A 14899-nucleotide genomic window follows, 5' to 3' on the forward strand; every position below is an offset into this window, starting at 1 on the left:
AAAGCTTTGTAAATGAAAGCCTACCTTCTCTGATGACAGGGCTGAATGGCATTAACTTGTCAGATACCGGACAGGCTTGGATGAACCTTTGCCCGTAGCAGGTTCTCAACTGTTGCCCCCTGCAGAAAACAAAATCAGCCTACAGAGGACATGTACGAGTTCTCCCAGACTCATGCCTCATTCAGGGCTATACAGAATTATGTCATCAATTTGTACTCCTATTGTTGTGGCCCTGCCAACCAGCTTAAGATGCAACAAAAGGTTCTGGCTAATCAAGGTGAACAAGAGCTGGAAACCTGCTTTGTTTACACTAATCACAGTGGTTGGTAACGGTTGGCAATAGTGACAGTTCATAATACAGAACACAAAAAATATTTCAATACAGCTTAAACAGGTGGCTGTTATACCAAATCGCTTAACAAAGGTAGCCATTAACATGACGGCTATTGATAATGACTCAACAGGATATGTTTATGATAGATAGATAAGGATTTGAGGCATAATACGTTTATCCAGTTGAACAAAACATGCAAGTCCAACTTTTCTATACCAGACTAGTACGCATCACAAGCGAAGTTAGAAACAAACACTAACTGTACCAAGGAGTAGGAATTTTTCTATTGTGTAAAAGACACATTTTGCAGAGTTCTTTTTATAAACTCATATAATTCCTTCACCTCTTTATGTCTAGGTGTTTGGTATAAAATGTATAAGAGACTATTTTTTACTTGGGATCATTTGCCAGGACACTTCAAAGAAGCAGTTTCATATAGGCCTCGTTTCTTCTTCACAGCTGTCTGCCTGATGTCATGGTCAATGATGTAAATATTTTCTTAGTAAATACAGGGGAAAGTACAACTTGCTTTCTCTCATGACACACAGTTAACTTGTTTATGGCCACCGAGGTCACTGAATCATGCCACCAACTCACACCACTTCTGTCCTGACCTTGACCCTCACAGGAGGTTGTGAAAGATTTGTGAGGGGATTCAGCTAATTTTACGAATAGCAGGAGAATATAACACAATAATTACATACATACATATATACACACACATATATATATATATATATACACATTTATTTTTTTTTAAACACTAGTATTACTTCTCAAAAAACTGTACACCTGATGAAAGCCCATGACAATATACGTACCTCCAGTGATTCCCCGTGTGAATTCATTTTTATTTCATATAAGTTAAATTTGAAATGTAATGCAACATGTGCATACAAATAAAATTAAAATCTATTTTATTCAATGTCAGATAACAAACCAAATTAAGCTTTCAGCTTTCCTATTAAAAATAGTGTCTTTATTAGCAACCACGTCAAACATAAATTTATTCACTCTTTTTAGCTTTAATTTGTATATTTGCAAAGATCCACATTCTCATATTTCCTATTTGGTGTGTCGAGGTGCACATTACACTTTGCCAGAGTCCAGGGTGACATTTTCAGATGTTTTGTTTTGTCTGTTCAACATTTCAAAAACCTAACATATTCAGTTTGTCTTAATATAAAACCAAGCAAAATTCTCACATGTGAAAAACAGGAACAAGCAAAATGACTCAAATAAAAAATCTCTTCTTATAATAGCTCAGATTAATTTTCTATTGAGTGATAAATTAGTCCCAACTTTTCAGCTATATTATATTAACACAGAAATAAAATTATTATCCTGGTGGCCATGTCATCTGTCTTCCTCCCAGGACATGGATGTGAAGGTGATAAACCGACTGAGCACCATGTTTTCCATCATTGATCACTGCAGAGGCCAGAAACATACCCACAATTCAACATACAAGTAGATACACAGCCCATATTTTCACACAAATTACTGTAGGCAAAGAACTTACCCAATCTGTAGCCTTTATGTAGAGATTCCTGCTTTGCCACATTTTTAGCAACAACCAACAAATGTCCTAAGAGCTGTAGGTTGAAGACAAAGTTGAAGTCATGAACTGAGGGTGTATATTGTGCTGTGACTTTACAAACATTACAATTTTAGACAGTGACTGAACATGAAACTTCTAGAACAAAACTACATCCTGCAAGTTCTGGTTGTAATATTTTCTCATCTTGCCACCTTGTTACATTTTTCCTGAGTGAAATGTACAACATCAATAAAAATGCTTTGCCTTGTTGTTACATGTCAGTATTAAATATAGGACAAAAGTCATGCAGGTCAGCGACTGTAAATAGATTAAACATGCACATCATTTCCTCATTCCTCTGCTCAATGTGAACAGTGACAGCACAAAGATGGTATGCAGACAACAGCTGGTTCTGGGTTTAAACAGCTGGGAGCTTGCTGTGTGCAGTTTGCATGTCTTCCCAGTGTCTGAAAGTCCTCACAGAATCCCCCAAAAGGCTAATCAGGTAAACAGAAAAAGTGTTGCAGGTACACTTCATCACCTGGCCTGGAGGGTGGCAAAGTGAGATGGTGCAGCAGCCAGAAGATGTGAGTGTTTCCATATACTTTTGGCTACAGAGTGTATATTAATGCAGCTGCCTATGTGTATTGAGTGAGAGGCTGACAACCTGTCACATCTTCTGAGCAGGAGCACTGGGTATAAACAACTGACGGACCAGCTTACCTCAGCATCATCATCTTTGACCTCACTCATTCTGGGAATAGGAACCTTTGGAATGACCAGGAAATGAATGGGGGCCTGTGGGTTGATATCTCTGAATGCCAAACACTGACAAACACACGAGAAAAACACGTATGACATGTAGAATTCCACAACTTTTATCTACCTATGTATCTATCTACATCTTAGCAAGCATGTTAACTCATCTCAGGACTCGTTGTGGATCATCAGCCTTGCAAAGCTGCCAGAAGCCCCAGGTTCACTCAGTATGAATTGGTTCTACACACAGTACAGTAGAAAACACTGTTCTCAATATGTATACCATTATATACCATTACACACATTCTTCACAGTGTCCTGGGAGGAGGCAATGGAAGAGGCCAGTGAATGGAAGAGTGAAATATGCTGAACTGCTGGAGGACTGTCGCAGACGGGGGTGGTAAGGACAGTGCACGCCCATCGGAACGGGGAGAAGGGGCTTTGCGGGAAGATCACTATGTGAGGCCTACAGCCTCCTGGGCGTCACCGGAGCGTGCAATAGAAAAGCCATCCGTAGAGCCTCAGAAGGTGCAGAGAAGGCCTCAAGATGGTTGTGGATTCAAAGGGATAAACAGTGGGCTAGCATTAATTGGACACAGCCCGGGGACTGATCACCCCTGGTCAGGTCGCCTGGGTGAGAGGGTCTGAAGTCGAAAGACCCCAAACCCCCGATGATGCCAAGTACTGTAGGGTACTGATGTGTGTATCAATCTTGCATATATTTTTCCAATAGTGAGTGACGCTGTGGATTATTATTGTGCATATTAATATGAGCTGTACATAACAAGAGACATGTGCAGTGGCTTCAGAAAGTATTCAGCATTCAACTTCTTTAACACTTTGTGTTGCACAAGTTAAATAGACAAATGTTACATTTTGCCCAATAACCCACAATGTTTGCTTATATAAAATCAAATTAATATGTATCAAAACTGTTTTGGTTTTCTGTGAACAATGAATTGATCAATCAGCTAATTGTTTCAGGTATGGAGTTTGGTTTCTGCTTGGTTGGCCAAATCATGAAGCCCAACAGCACATTTTTGTATGTTTACCTTCTCATCCTCATAAATGACATCTGCAGCGATGCTTTTGTCGATCACTTTGTTGAAGATGGTCGGGGCTGGGGAGCCATACTTCTTGCTGGCCTCATGCGCCAGCCTCACCTGGTCACTCTTGGTGCACAGTGGCCTCTGTGGGTCAGAAAATACAAGCTCTCAGCTAAGACCTGCTGCCAGCATACAATCAACACAGAAGGACAGGAGAGGGGCACCATGAACCAGACCTCTAGGTGGTGGGCCACTGCAGGTTTCCCACAGCCACCACCATTGCTGGCAGGCCAGGTGTTGTCAAAATGCCCTGCTGCTGTTAACGAAAAGAAAATGTGTATAAGAACAAGATGGTTTATGTTTAGAGCAGCTACCTCGGCTCGACACACACGATGCAAACGACTGGGATGAGCCGACAGAGTCGCGACGAGCTGTGCCCGCAAAATGTGGCGCAAATACATGTCTACCTGACTAACTAGTGCACTTTCTAGCTAATATTGCAGGTTTCTAAGGCAGTCGTGCAAAGTCCAAAATGTTTGCTCACGGGCGGAAACCACAACACGCCGTACGTGAAGTTGCCTTCACTGACCTCCGTGTAACGCACAACACGCAGTCCTGATTTTGAGTCTTGAATACCACTTATCTCCGTTTACAGTAAGCTACGGAGGAAAAGACACAATGTTAGAGAAGTATGACATTGTTGTTTTATCGGGATTTAATTTGTATATGTTATTTCGATAAACAGTGTTATGATTGGACATAAAAATACATTTTACGTGCGAATGTTAACTAACATATTATTAGTTATTAAAAATATTGACACTATTCCCATTAGCTGTCACATATAACCAATACTTATTGTTTCCAAATGTTCAGTCTAGCAGTTTAAGTCAAGTTGTTATTTTCATGCTAACGTCGCGCTCATCTCAAAATTACGACGCTTTGTGTGAACCCAAAGGCGCTAAGGTCTTAAAGGTCACTTCAAGAGCACTAATACCCTGATGCTAAAACATTAGTAATGTTAAATTAAACGTAATATATGGCCTTACACTAAAATAACCAACATCGTGGTAGATGTTTATGCAACTAAAACACGGTCTACTACGTTTTTATTGTGAGTTTTCGTGCAGCAGGTGGCGCTATTGTGGGCGGCCGCTAGTTCATGTGTCAGCGGAAGAACACTCTGTAGTCCTACGGGAAACATGTCGGCTCGCACACGGCTGCCCTTGCGGGTCTCCCAAAACCTGCCCCCGTTTAGAAACCAAAAGCTTGTACACACAGAGGCTGCGGTTAAGGAGCCTGCGTATCCCCCCATCGTCCCCTCACTTACGGCTAAAAGCAAATCTGCTCGGCTGCGACAGATTCAGGAGCAGGTCGAAAAGATCCGCGCATCGCCGGTGCAGGAGAAGCTTTCGCTCATCACTCGTATCCAGCGCAAGAAATTTGTGGTTTATCCTCAGACTTTCGCAAGAAACGCAGACAGATGGTACCAGCACTTTACCAAAACCGCCTACATCCCGGGCCTGCCGGAGAAATTCACCCAGGGCTCGGAGACCACCGCGGTACCGGGGATCGACGACGATGCGTTCGCGGACATCCGCTCCATGGTCACGCGTGTGATTTTGCAGGACTACTGGCACATAAAGAAACGCAAACCTTTCCTTTACAGAGAGCAGGAGCTGACAGTCGGACCTTTCCTGAGAAACCTGGTGACTGGACTCACCTACAGTCTGACCAGATACAATCCACTGCTCCCCCTCTCCAGTCTAGGTATGAATGTGCACAGATACAAGTAAAGGTATTAGCAACAGAATATACTTGATCTGAAATGATTAGTCAGTTAATATAATTTGAAAAAATAAATATTTTGATATGAGACAAAAGACACTTGAATATGTTATCTTGGATTCAGACTTTTCAGTGTTTAAATTACTAATATTGATACACAATCAGAAAAATAGGTCATTGGAGCCCTACAATAGTACTTGTTGCACAGCCATGTCAGTATTATATATCCAATTATTTTGTGGCTAATGTTTATTTTTGTTATCAGATATTAGTCCCCAGGTGAACTTTTACTGGAGAAGAGGACAAAGAATCATCCCAAAGGGCCACCGGAAAGGCCGACTAGAGCCAACCAGGTTCCAAATCGATGACCATCCACACAGTCAGATTAGAATAACTCAGCAGCTGCCACAGGTAGAAATTTTCAGAGCATGGAGTTCATGTATGAAAACAAACATCAGATATTCAGTGGTGTTTTTTAGGTTTTGAGAGTAAAATCTTTTTGTGTTTATTGGTCTTGCGTGTTGGTGCTGCACACCATTTAATCTTTCAAGCCGGCAGATGCTGAAAGATCCTGAAAATAGCAATAATAATTTCACTTTAATATCAAACCTCTTTGTGGTTTTGTCGTAATCACTTTCTGTCCTTTTGGTTTCTCTCAGTTTGTGCCGCTGGAGGCCTCCTGTTCAGCTGAAGTTCCTGTGATCACGTATGCTCCCAACCTGTTGCCTATGTTCACAAGACAGTATGACAATAATATCTTCACAGGTAACACCAGTCACATCTGCTCTGTCTTACTTTATTTTGATTTTGGAGTAGCCAAAAAAAATAGAAACAGAAAATAATGTGTGCAAATATTTGATGAAAAAAAAAAAAAAAACATACAGCACATTCATCTCTCCTCTTCTTGACTAGTAAACAGTATTGATCTGTACTGGTTAATATGTCACTTTTTCAGCTGCCTCTTTCTTAAGGTCTGATAGTTGGTTGTATATACAACAGGTCTAGATGATCAGATGAGAGAATGACATTCATGATAAATGTAGAAATGTATGAATACAAGAATTTGTATCTATTCACTTAGCTCTTGCTGTCACTAGGGGAAGCCAATGCTCAACCTTTAGTGTATGTTCAGCCGAACACACAACTGTTTTAGTTTACACTAGTTTTTGTTGTTTTTAGTAAGAAGGTTCTTAGCTGAAGATTTACAGATTTATTGTTATAATTTTCTTTTGTTTCATGTTATATTAAATTGAATAAAATTTGGTTTTAATGAATATGACATCAGGGAAATTATATCATCATTTTCCATGTACTATATTTATTCCTATATTCTTACAATTTGTAGCCCAAAATATTGATCAGATCAGAATATTGAAAAGGATGTCAGTTGAAGTTATTTTAAACACGTACTCATCATCAGTTTGATGTTTTTCCATTAATCTTCATTCAGGTGCGCTCTTTATATTAAAATCTGAGTCTTATTAACAGGTGCAAAGCTACCGGACCCAGCGTGCTACGGTCACACTCAGTTCCACTTCGTTCCTGACCGATACCACAGAGATCGGATGGCTCGAAAGCAGCAGTCTGACCAGGTCGAGGTCTTCCTCAGAGCCAACGGACTGGCCAGCCTCTTCGCCTGGACAGGAGCTCAGGCCATGTACCAGGGTGAGTTGTCAACACAGTAGTGAGACACCAGATACATCTCTTACTGCAGAGTTGAGTAAGGAGTAACAAAAAAATTTGAGAAAAATTTCAATCATTATGTAAAGATTAGGTCAGTGTGACAGACAGACAATAATCTCCATTTTTATGGTATTAAAATGTCTTAGAAAGTCTTGAGTTTAACTTGGTCAACCTGCAGAAACCCTGCTCTCTCTCTCTCTCTCTCTCTCTCTCATATATATATATATATAGATATATATATATATCTATATATATAAATAAACGTTTTTTAAAGCGAACTTTAACTTTAGAGTGAAGAAATAGCTGGTGGTTATACTTTCCCTTTCACCTCTGTAGGTTTCTGGAACCATGAAGATGTCACAAGGCCTTTCGTGTCCCAAGCTGTAATTACCGACGGCAAGTTCTTCTCCTTCTTCTGCTACCAGCTAAACACAGTTGCCCTATCTGTGGAGACAGATGCCAACAACCCCAGGAAAAACATTCTGTGGGGCACTGAAAGCCTACAGCTGTACGAAAGTGTGCAGGACGGAGCGGTGATGGGCCTGAATGATGGCGTCATCAAGCTTCTGGTTCAGTTTCTCATGAACCGTCCATAGAGTTCCTAAGATTTCTGTCTTTCCTTGGTGTCCTTTGACTATGTCTGCCTTTGAAAACATCTTAGGGGAGAAAACATACAGTCTGTTATTTCCAAGGCATTAAGAGAAAGAGATTTTAAAGAGGCTAATGTGGCAGACGTGAGGAAGTTTGTCAGATTGTCCATAAAAGCAGAAAATTCTGGGTTAAACCATCTTATGAGTTTGAAAACTCAACAGAATGCTACATGTGTACTGTACACACATCCTGCGTTGTTATTAATGTACAGTCTGTATTTATGCAAAAATAAATAAATAATAAAATCATGCCTTTCAAATTGGCACTTTGTGTTGAGTAAACTCAGCAGCCCTTTCGTTAAAATAATTTTAAGTCGAAACATTTAAGATTCTGAAGTGGTCAGAAAAAATCTAGCTGCTACTTTTAAGTTGAATTAAATTGCAAAACATTTATTTACATTAGGTTCATGAGAAAATATCACTTAACTCCAATAAATTTGTGTATCATGTACAATGAACATTACCCACAATGCCACTCAGCCACCTGCAGTTCAGAGGGTCAGAGATTCAGGTGTGTTATAGTAGTAGTTAATGTAGCAGAAATAAGAAGCAGAGTACAGACGCCTGGTACGTTCATCTCTTTTCAACTCACCCCCAGTTATTTTCTATAGGAAACCAAGACCACAAAACCCTCTTAACACCAGTGGTTATCTTGCCAAACACTGTTTAGTGTGTTAGTGTGTCAGTTTCCTCTAAAGCTTTCACAATATGTAAACTAGGTTAATATGGACGGTTACTGAAACACAGCATCAGAGATTTGTGTAGTTTTAATCTGTTTTTCTTTATATATCCTGGGCCACCATTAAGTGCAGGTTAGTAACTAAAGAAACAACTGAGGTCATGGAGACATTAACATGAATTTTTATATACATGAGAGTATGTCTTGATATACTTATTTGGGTAATATATTTGTGTGTTGTGCACACAGCAATTGAAAAGAAATAAAAAGTTATTGCAAGCACAGTTGAGCTTGGGCTGATGGGTTTTTGAGAGTGTAAGGCACCGCTCACATCATTCCACAGTGCGTACATGACAAGGAGGAAACAAACCATGGGGTTTCAAAAAGAAGTGCACTTACATTTTGACAGAGAAGTGAAAAAGGAGGAGTATGGTGAAGCTGATTACAGTTTCTCCACACCATCACAGTGGTAACCTAAGGGGTAGGTAGATGCATTTCTTTCCAGGTGTTGTCCTAGCACTGTTAATTAAAAATAATAATCATATTGCTATATTTAGTATTGCTGTTTAAACTCTGTAACTTGCATATGAAAATAAGCAAAACGGTTTTAAAGAAGCTGGAATCCAGGGTATTTAAGCAACTACCATCTTTAAAGTTTGCGTTGTCTCACTGTCGAATTTCCCTCTTGTTCACTGTTTTCTCCCTCCGTTCTGAAAAAGATAAAAATTCATATAATGAAAAACTGCAAAAAAAAAAACAGCACAATAAACTTAACAAATATCAGTACTACTTTCAGATAAGGCACCATCAGTCAGCTTTTCAGTTATAAATGTAAGTATAAATGATGTAATATTAATTGATTTTGGCCCAGTTTTGCCATGAATGGCTCATAACGGATCTATGATGCAGTTGCAAATAATTTATTAAATGGCATCTTATCAGAAAGTGGCATAGAAAAAGCTTTAGAGAAATTTACACTAATCACACAATACTCACGGTGAGTTGATGTGGTCAGCATTCTCATTTCCTGAGAATAAGATAAGTTCAAATTAAAACGCAACATAATGAACAATATAGTACACACTGTTATGAACAAAAGTATCTATATGCTGTCTAATTACCTGCTGCACAGTCTTTCTTAGACTGACTTTTCTCGTAGAGCAGAATGATAGCGACCAGGATGACAACTTCGATCAGTATGGCTAGGAAGGGCTTCAGCGGCTCCCAGAAGGTTATAACCTTCTCAAGCAACCGTAGCAGTTAAAAAATGTAAAAGTACACCATTAAAAATAAAGTTTCTACATTTAAAACCTTATTAAAATAGAAGTACAGGAGTATAAAAATAAGTATAAAAAGTGAAATGTCACCTGTAAATACCATACTAGTATAAGTGACATTATTAGACTGTTAATTCTCATGTAAAGCATCAGTGTGTTTTACTGTCTTAACTGGCTGTGGTTGAGGTTAGGCTCGTCCAAATGGTCACCAGATGAAATTGAGGTTCAAGTTAAAGTTCTGCTTTATTGTCACATATGCATGTCATACATACAGGAAAACAAAATGATGTTTCGTAAATATGCATTTAAACTAGAAGGAGGTAGAGAAAAGAAAATAATTGTAAAATGAAATTACAAATCTGAGCAGCTGTGAGATGGGGTAGAGGTTCTGCTGCACAAATCCATATTTATTTATTAGACTATTAACTAATCTAATTTTATCTGTTTGAGCCTCATCTGAGAATGTCAAAGGTTAAAACAAGTTACAGAAAACTGAAACATTATAAGAAGCCACTTTAACAGTGTTTATTAATATAATGCTATCTATGTTTTTTAGCTGAAAGTAACAGGTAATCCAAGCTGTTAGATAAATGTTGTAGAGTACAAAATAGTCTCTGCGAAATGTGGTGGAGTAGAAGTGTAAACTAACATGAACTAGAAATAATCATGTAAAAATCCCTCAAAATTGTAATTAAGGATCATGTAAAAGAACTGGATTTGTGGAAAAGGACTGAATAGTTTTTCACAACTGACCTTCAGCTCCACATGACCCATGGTGGTGCTGATGCCGTACACTGCCCCACAGTAATACATGCCAGAGTCAGCCTTTGTCAGGTTGTTCACCACCAGCTTCGTCTTCCACTCTTCATTTTTGATTTTATACCGATGAGACTCTTCATCAGGGACAATCTGCTCCTATACAACGAGCATCATCTCAGTGACATGAAGGAGAAAGTTTTGAAGTTTCAGTCCTGCTTATTTAATGGACCAATTGGCCCAAAACGGGATAAAACAAAAGTTTAAAGGCTGATGTCTGTGGAGATTCTCAGTTGTCCAGGTGAAGTTATCTAGAGGTTGAGTCATGCCAACTGGACTTCTACTTCTAGACTGATGAAGCTACTCGGATGAGTAGTGAAACGTTTTGACTTAAAAACTAGATTCTAGTTGTCATGACTCAACCTCTAGATTTAAAGGCTGATGATTTAAAAAGTAATGAAACCCTGTCAAAGACAGCCTGTCACTCACCTTATCTGTCCCATTTTCTTTGTACCAGTTCCAGAAGCTGGGCTTTGGTTTGCTTTCCTCCATTTTACATGTAATCACCACAGAATCCCCCACATAGCTGACTATTGGCTTATCCCGCACCTCACCAATCTGGGGTGCTGGTAGACAACAGGAAAAAAAATAACACTGTACAGCCTGTGTTTTGTTCCCTTCAAACACAATCAAACACAATATCAGTGTAAATACTGACATTATGAACAAGCAGTAGGAGCAATACTAATATGTGAATGTAAAATGTGAGGGATGAGATCTGTACCAGCCAAAATAAAGTCTATTTTTGCTTCATTTCCAAACACACAAGAGTAATTTCCGAGGTTTGTGTCACTCACAATGCTGAACCTGTAGAGTAAAAATAATTGAGGTATTAGAGCAAAGCATATTTAATTTAGGATTAATGGTTCACAGACTATATTAGTCAGTACAAATTATATTATTTCATAAAAACGTGACAATCAAAATGTGTTCAAATGGCTTATACAGTTGTCACAATACAGTTTGCTTTTACATAAATAATAATTAATATAATATAATTGCAGATATGGACTGTAGACTGATAAAAGCAAGTTCTGAGACATTCAATTTCTTATAGATGCAACAGTGATGCTCAAACTTTCCAAGCTGCATAAGGGAGACTGAACTATATTTTTGTAAATCATGATGTCTGCATGTATTATCAGACAACAGAGCAAACAGTGGATAGGAACACACACTAATATAAACAAACGCAATGGAAACGCATTTCTGAGGCAGACAGAGGAAATAATGAAACACTTACACGCGTTTTAAATTATACTGCTCATTCTCCAGCTGCACTGTCAGATGACTGTTCTCAATTACATCCCCATCTTTTCGCCAGTAGCCAGTTACATTTGGTAGCTTGTCCTGATTACCTGTCCAGGTACATTCTAGTGCTAGACTGACAGGATTCAACAGTTCAACTCTCTCGGTGTGACTGTCACCTGTTTGAAGTGTTGTAGAGGGGAGACACAAGACGAGATCAGACATGATTCAGAAAACTGACCATATAATATTTGAATGCTGATGCCCTGACAAAACACTTACCTCTGCTATAATGCTACAGCTTGTCAAAAATATCTGCTGTAACTACAGGATTCTTTTGCAATATTACAAATTAGGCTAAGACAAAAATACACATGATAACACATGTGACATATACTCTAATTACCTTTAAGGATGACACTTCTTACATCTGATGACAGAGGCAGTGGTGTTGGACCAGGGGTCTCTGACAGGAAAATGAATAAATGACAAATACACATAAAAACCTGATATATCTTCATGTATGCATGATTAAAATGTAACACAGTTGAGAATGAGAGCAAGCTACAGGGCTGTGAAAAGTATTTGACCCCTACTGATTTCTTGATTTTTATATAAATCTCATGCCAAAAGGATTCATATTGTCAAAAAAAACCCAAAAAAACCTATCATTCTAAGGTGGACTTCCTGTTATGAGATCATTGTCTTGTTGCATAACCCAGTTTGAGTTACTCAAATCATGTACACATTCTCATTCAGCATTTGCTGGAGAACAAAATTCACACTTCTCTCACACCATCACACTTGACTGATTATGATGATTTTGTAGTGAAGTCAGACATAAAAGGAAGAACTACAGTGAAGAAGAAAAGTGCCAATAGTGTGGTACGAGAACACTTCTACAATAAAAAGTTAACGCAAAAAAGTAATTCAAACATAAATAACTAAAGGATGTAAAAAAATGTAAAAGGACAAAAGATTTTCTCCTCCTACAACAGTATACATCAGTATCCTGAAGCATATAGGACTTAACTTACTCACAATGGATCTAGAGTATATGGTTTTATTAATAAAATTATTAAAATAAAATTATTGTCATACTCTATAAGCCATAGAGTTTAACCCCAGCTCAAAGGATGTAAAATACATTTAAATATAAATATAAGCATATAAATACCTATACTTTAAGATGAATTATCAGTTTTCCAAAACAATTATTTTTGTGACATCCCTGGTGGCATTTACAAAAAAAAAAAAAAAAAAACACATTATAATTCAGGACAGAAAAGGAGAAAAATAAAGACACTGTGAATACCAGTAACTACCAGACCAAAATATGGTAGATAAATAGCATGATGGTGTGTAAAGCCTGACATTTTTTCTAGTCTTTTCAAGGTTACAAGAAATGTAATGACGCAGAACAGCGTTTCAACATAACCCCAGTCAAAATGAAATATAATTTACTTGTATTGATGTATCTGCAGGAGACGAGCAGCAGGAGGATCTGCAGTAACAGCTGACTCCAGAAAGCTGACATGATAATTATCCCTGTGTCCTCTCTGTGAGCACGCTCCTCACTGGGTCTCTTTCCTCTCTCTGCCTGCTGCATTGTCTGACCACCCCACCCTTCCTCCATCGAGTGACGTAGTCATGATATTGCCTTGCAGCCTCTGGGTGGCTGATGCTATCCATTATTCAGACATCTTGCAGTGTTTCCTGTTCTGTTGTCTTATGAAAGGGCAGAGCATAGTGAAATAACTGTGCTTTGAAGAAAACGATTATGTTGTGTGTGATAGAAAATGTTTACAGGCATCAAAAGCAGCTAAAACGTTGCTACATGAGAGGGTCTGGCAGCTGAAGGTCACATTATCTGTCTGCCCTCATGAAAACAAAGCAGAGGAGCTATGTACTAATAACTGTCACAGACAGACACTTTTCCTACAATTTGGCTTTTTTGACTTGAAAATTATACAGTACTGTGCAGTAGTGTTAGGCACTTGATGATGGCTGAGGATGCTTTAAAAGACAAATTCTGTTTATTTTCTTTCAATTAAATTTCTTTATCAATTAACTTCAATTCAAAGCACAACACAGAACAAACCTAAATAAAATCAGCATTTGGTGTAACGTTGAGATCAGGGCTCTGGGGGTAATGCATTTACAGAATAGCTACTGGAGGTCACACAGCTTTCACTGCAATATTACTATGCACACTTCATGGATTAAGGTTATTTATTATTTTCTTTACTACGCTTTGTGTGCTCACATAGCTTCTGTAAGTCTCTATTTGAACCATCTGTAACTTAATTCTGTTGTCTTTACCGTTATTTGTCAATTTCCTCTTCATCTCTACCTATCTTAAAAAAACAGTGTGAAAGGAAAATGTGGTTGAACTGAACTACTTTCACCCTGATGTTTTGTACTGCAAATGCTCAGGGTGTAGCTACTTCAAAACCCTGTGAGTGACATTCCATTATACTAGATTATTATGACTCACATATTAATATTTAAGTATCATTTAACTCTAAGGTGGAGATCATTCATAACATTACAGGCCCACAGTGTCTGTTTCATAAGAACAGCCTTTAAGTAAATGTACTTCTTTACTTTCCACCACAATACAGGACTCATGGTTTCTTATATAACAGGATTAATTCTGCATGTGCCAAACCTGACTGTGCAGCGGACTATGCCAGCCCTCAGCCTGAGATCTCTCACCATCCAGCCAATCCGAATGTAGGGACATGAACTTGTGAGAACACTGCCTTAAATGCCAACAGGAACGTCACAGGGCGGAAAGTTTCATGGTTCACTGAGGAGCAGACAGACAGAAACTAATAATAAAGTCCTCAGTACTAAACAAGGGCATGTAAGGGTCTCATGGGTGCTGATACACAGGCAGACCCTGAGAATTAGGCAAGGCAAGGCAAGGCAAGGCAAGGCAAGGCAAGGCAAGTTTATTTATATAGCACAATTCAACCCCTTATTTAAGTCTACAGCTGTTTAGACCCGTATTCTAAGGATAACACTAAAGCGCCAGGGTTCCTAACCCCTGAGTCCCTGACCCAATTGGCTTTAG

The 14899-nt window shown here is 38.7% G+C and overlaps 3 protein-coding genes across 6 annotated transcripts; 1 reads left to right on the forward strand and 2 right to left on the reverse strand.

Annotated features, from left to right (window-relative positions):
* Positions 1-1291: 1291 nt before the first annotated feature.
* On the reverse strand, positions 1292-4261 carry hint2 (histidine triad nucleotide binding protein 2). The gene is made up of 5 exons (XM_026321648.2): positions 4054-4261; positions 3686-3823; positions 2598-2702; positions 1857-1929; positions 1292-1765 (listed from the first exon to the last, which is right to left on the reverse strand). The coding sequence occupies exons 1-5, from the start codon at positions 4138-4140 to the stop codon at positions 1674-1676; spliced, it is 495 nt and encodes a 164-aa protein (XP_026177433.1). The 5' UTR covers positions 4141-4261; the 3' UTR covers positions 1292-1673.
* A 596-nt stretch (positions 4262-4857) lies between these two features.
* mrps30 (mitochondrial ribosomal protein S30) lies at positions 4858-8064 on the forward strand. Its single transcript, XM_026320861.1, has 5 exons — positions 4858-5449; positions 5733-5878; positions 6127-6232; positions 6956-7132; positions 7487-8064. The coding sequence occupies exons 1-5, from the start codon at positions 4882-4884 to the stop codon at positions 7744-7746; spliced, it is 1257 nt and encodes a 418-aa protein (XP_026176646.1). The 5' UTR covers positions 4858-4881; the 3' UTR covers positions 7747-8064.
* Positions 6430-14716, reverse strand: emb (embigin). Of its 4 annotated transcripts, XR_003296457.2 has the most exons (12): positions 14492-14716; positions 13285-13548; positions 12227-12286; positions 11816-11999; positions 11297-11379; positions 11002-11138; positions 10510-10671; positions 9601-9718; positions 9476-9506; positions 9124-9189; positions 8879-8998; positions 6430-7806 (listed from the first exon to the last, which is right to left on the reverse strand). XR_003296457.2 is itself a non-coding variant. In XM_026320864.2 (11 exons), exons 2-10 carry the CDS (start codon positions 13454-13456, stop codon positions 9129-9131), a joined length of 1008 nt encoding a protein of 335 aa, XP_026176649.1. In that variant the 5' UTR covers positions 13457-13548; positions 14492-14716; the 3' UTR covers positions 8550-8998; positions 9124-9128. The 4 variants fall into 4 exon arrangements, 2 of the variants coding, with proteins under 2 accessions (XP_026176649.1, XP_026176648.1); XR_003296456.2 differs by having other exon boundaries at positions 8879-9189; positions 14492-14715; XM_026320864.2 differs by lacking the exon at positions 6430-7806 and having other exon boundaries at positions 8550-8998.
* Positions 14717-14899: the final 183 nt, after the last annotated feature.

The sequence above is a fragment of the Mastacembelus armatus genome, chromosome 9 (genome assembly GCF_900324485.2).
Source record: "Mastacembelus armatus chromosome 9, fMasArm1.2, whole genome shotgun sequence".
Classification (NCBI taxonomy): domain Eukaryota; kingdom Metazoa; phylum Chordata; class Actinopteri; order Synbranchiformes; family Mastacembelidae; genus Mastacembelus; species Mastacembelus armatus.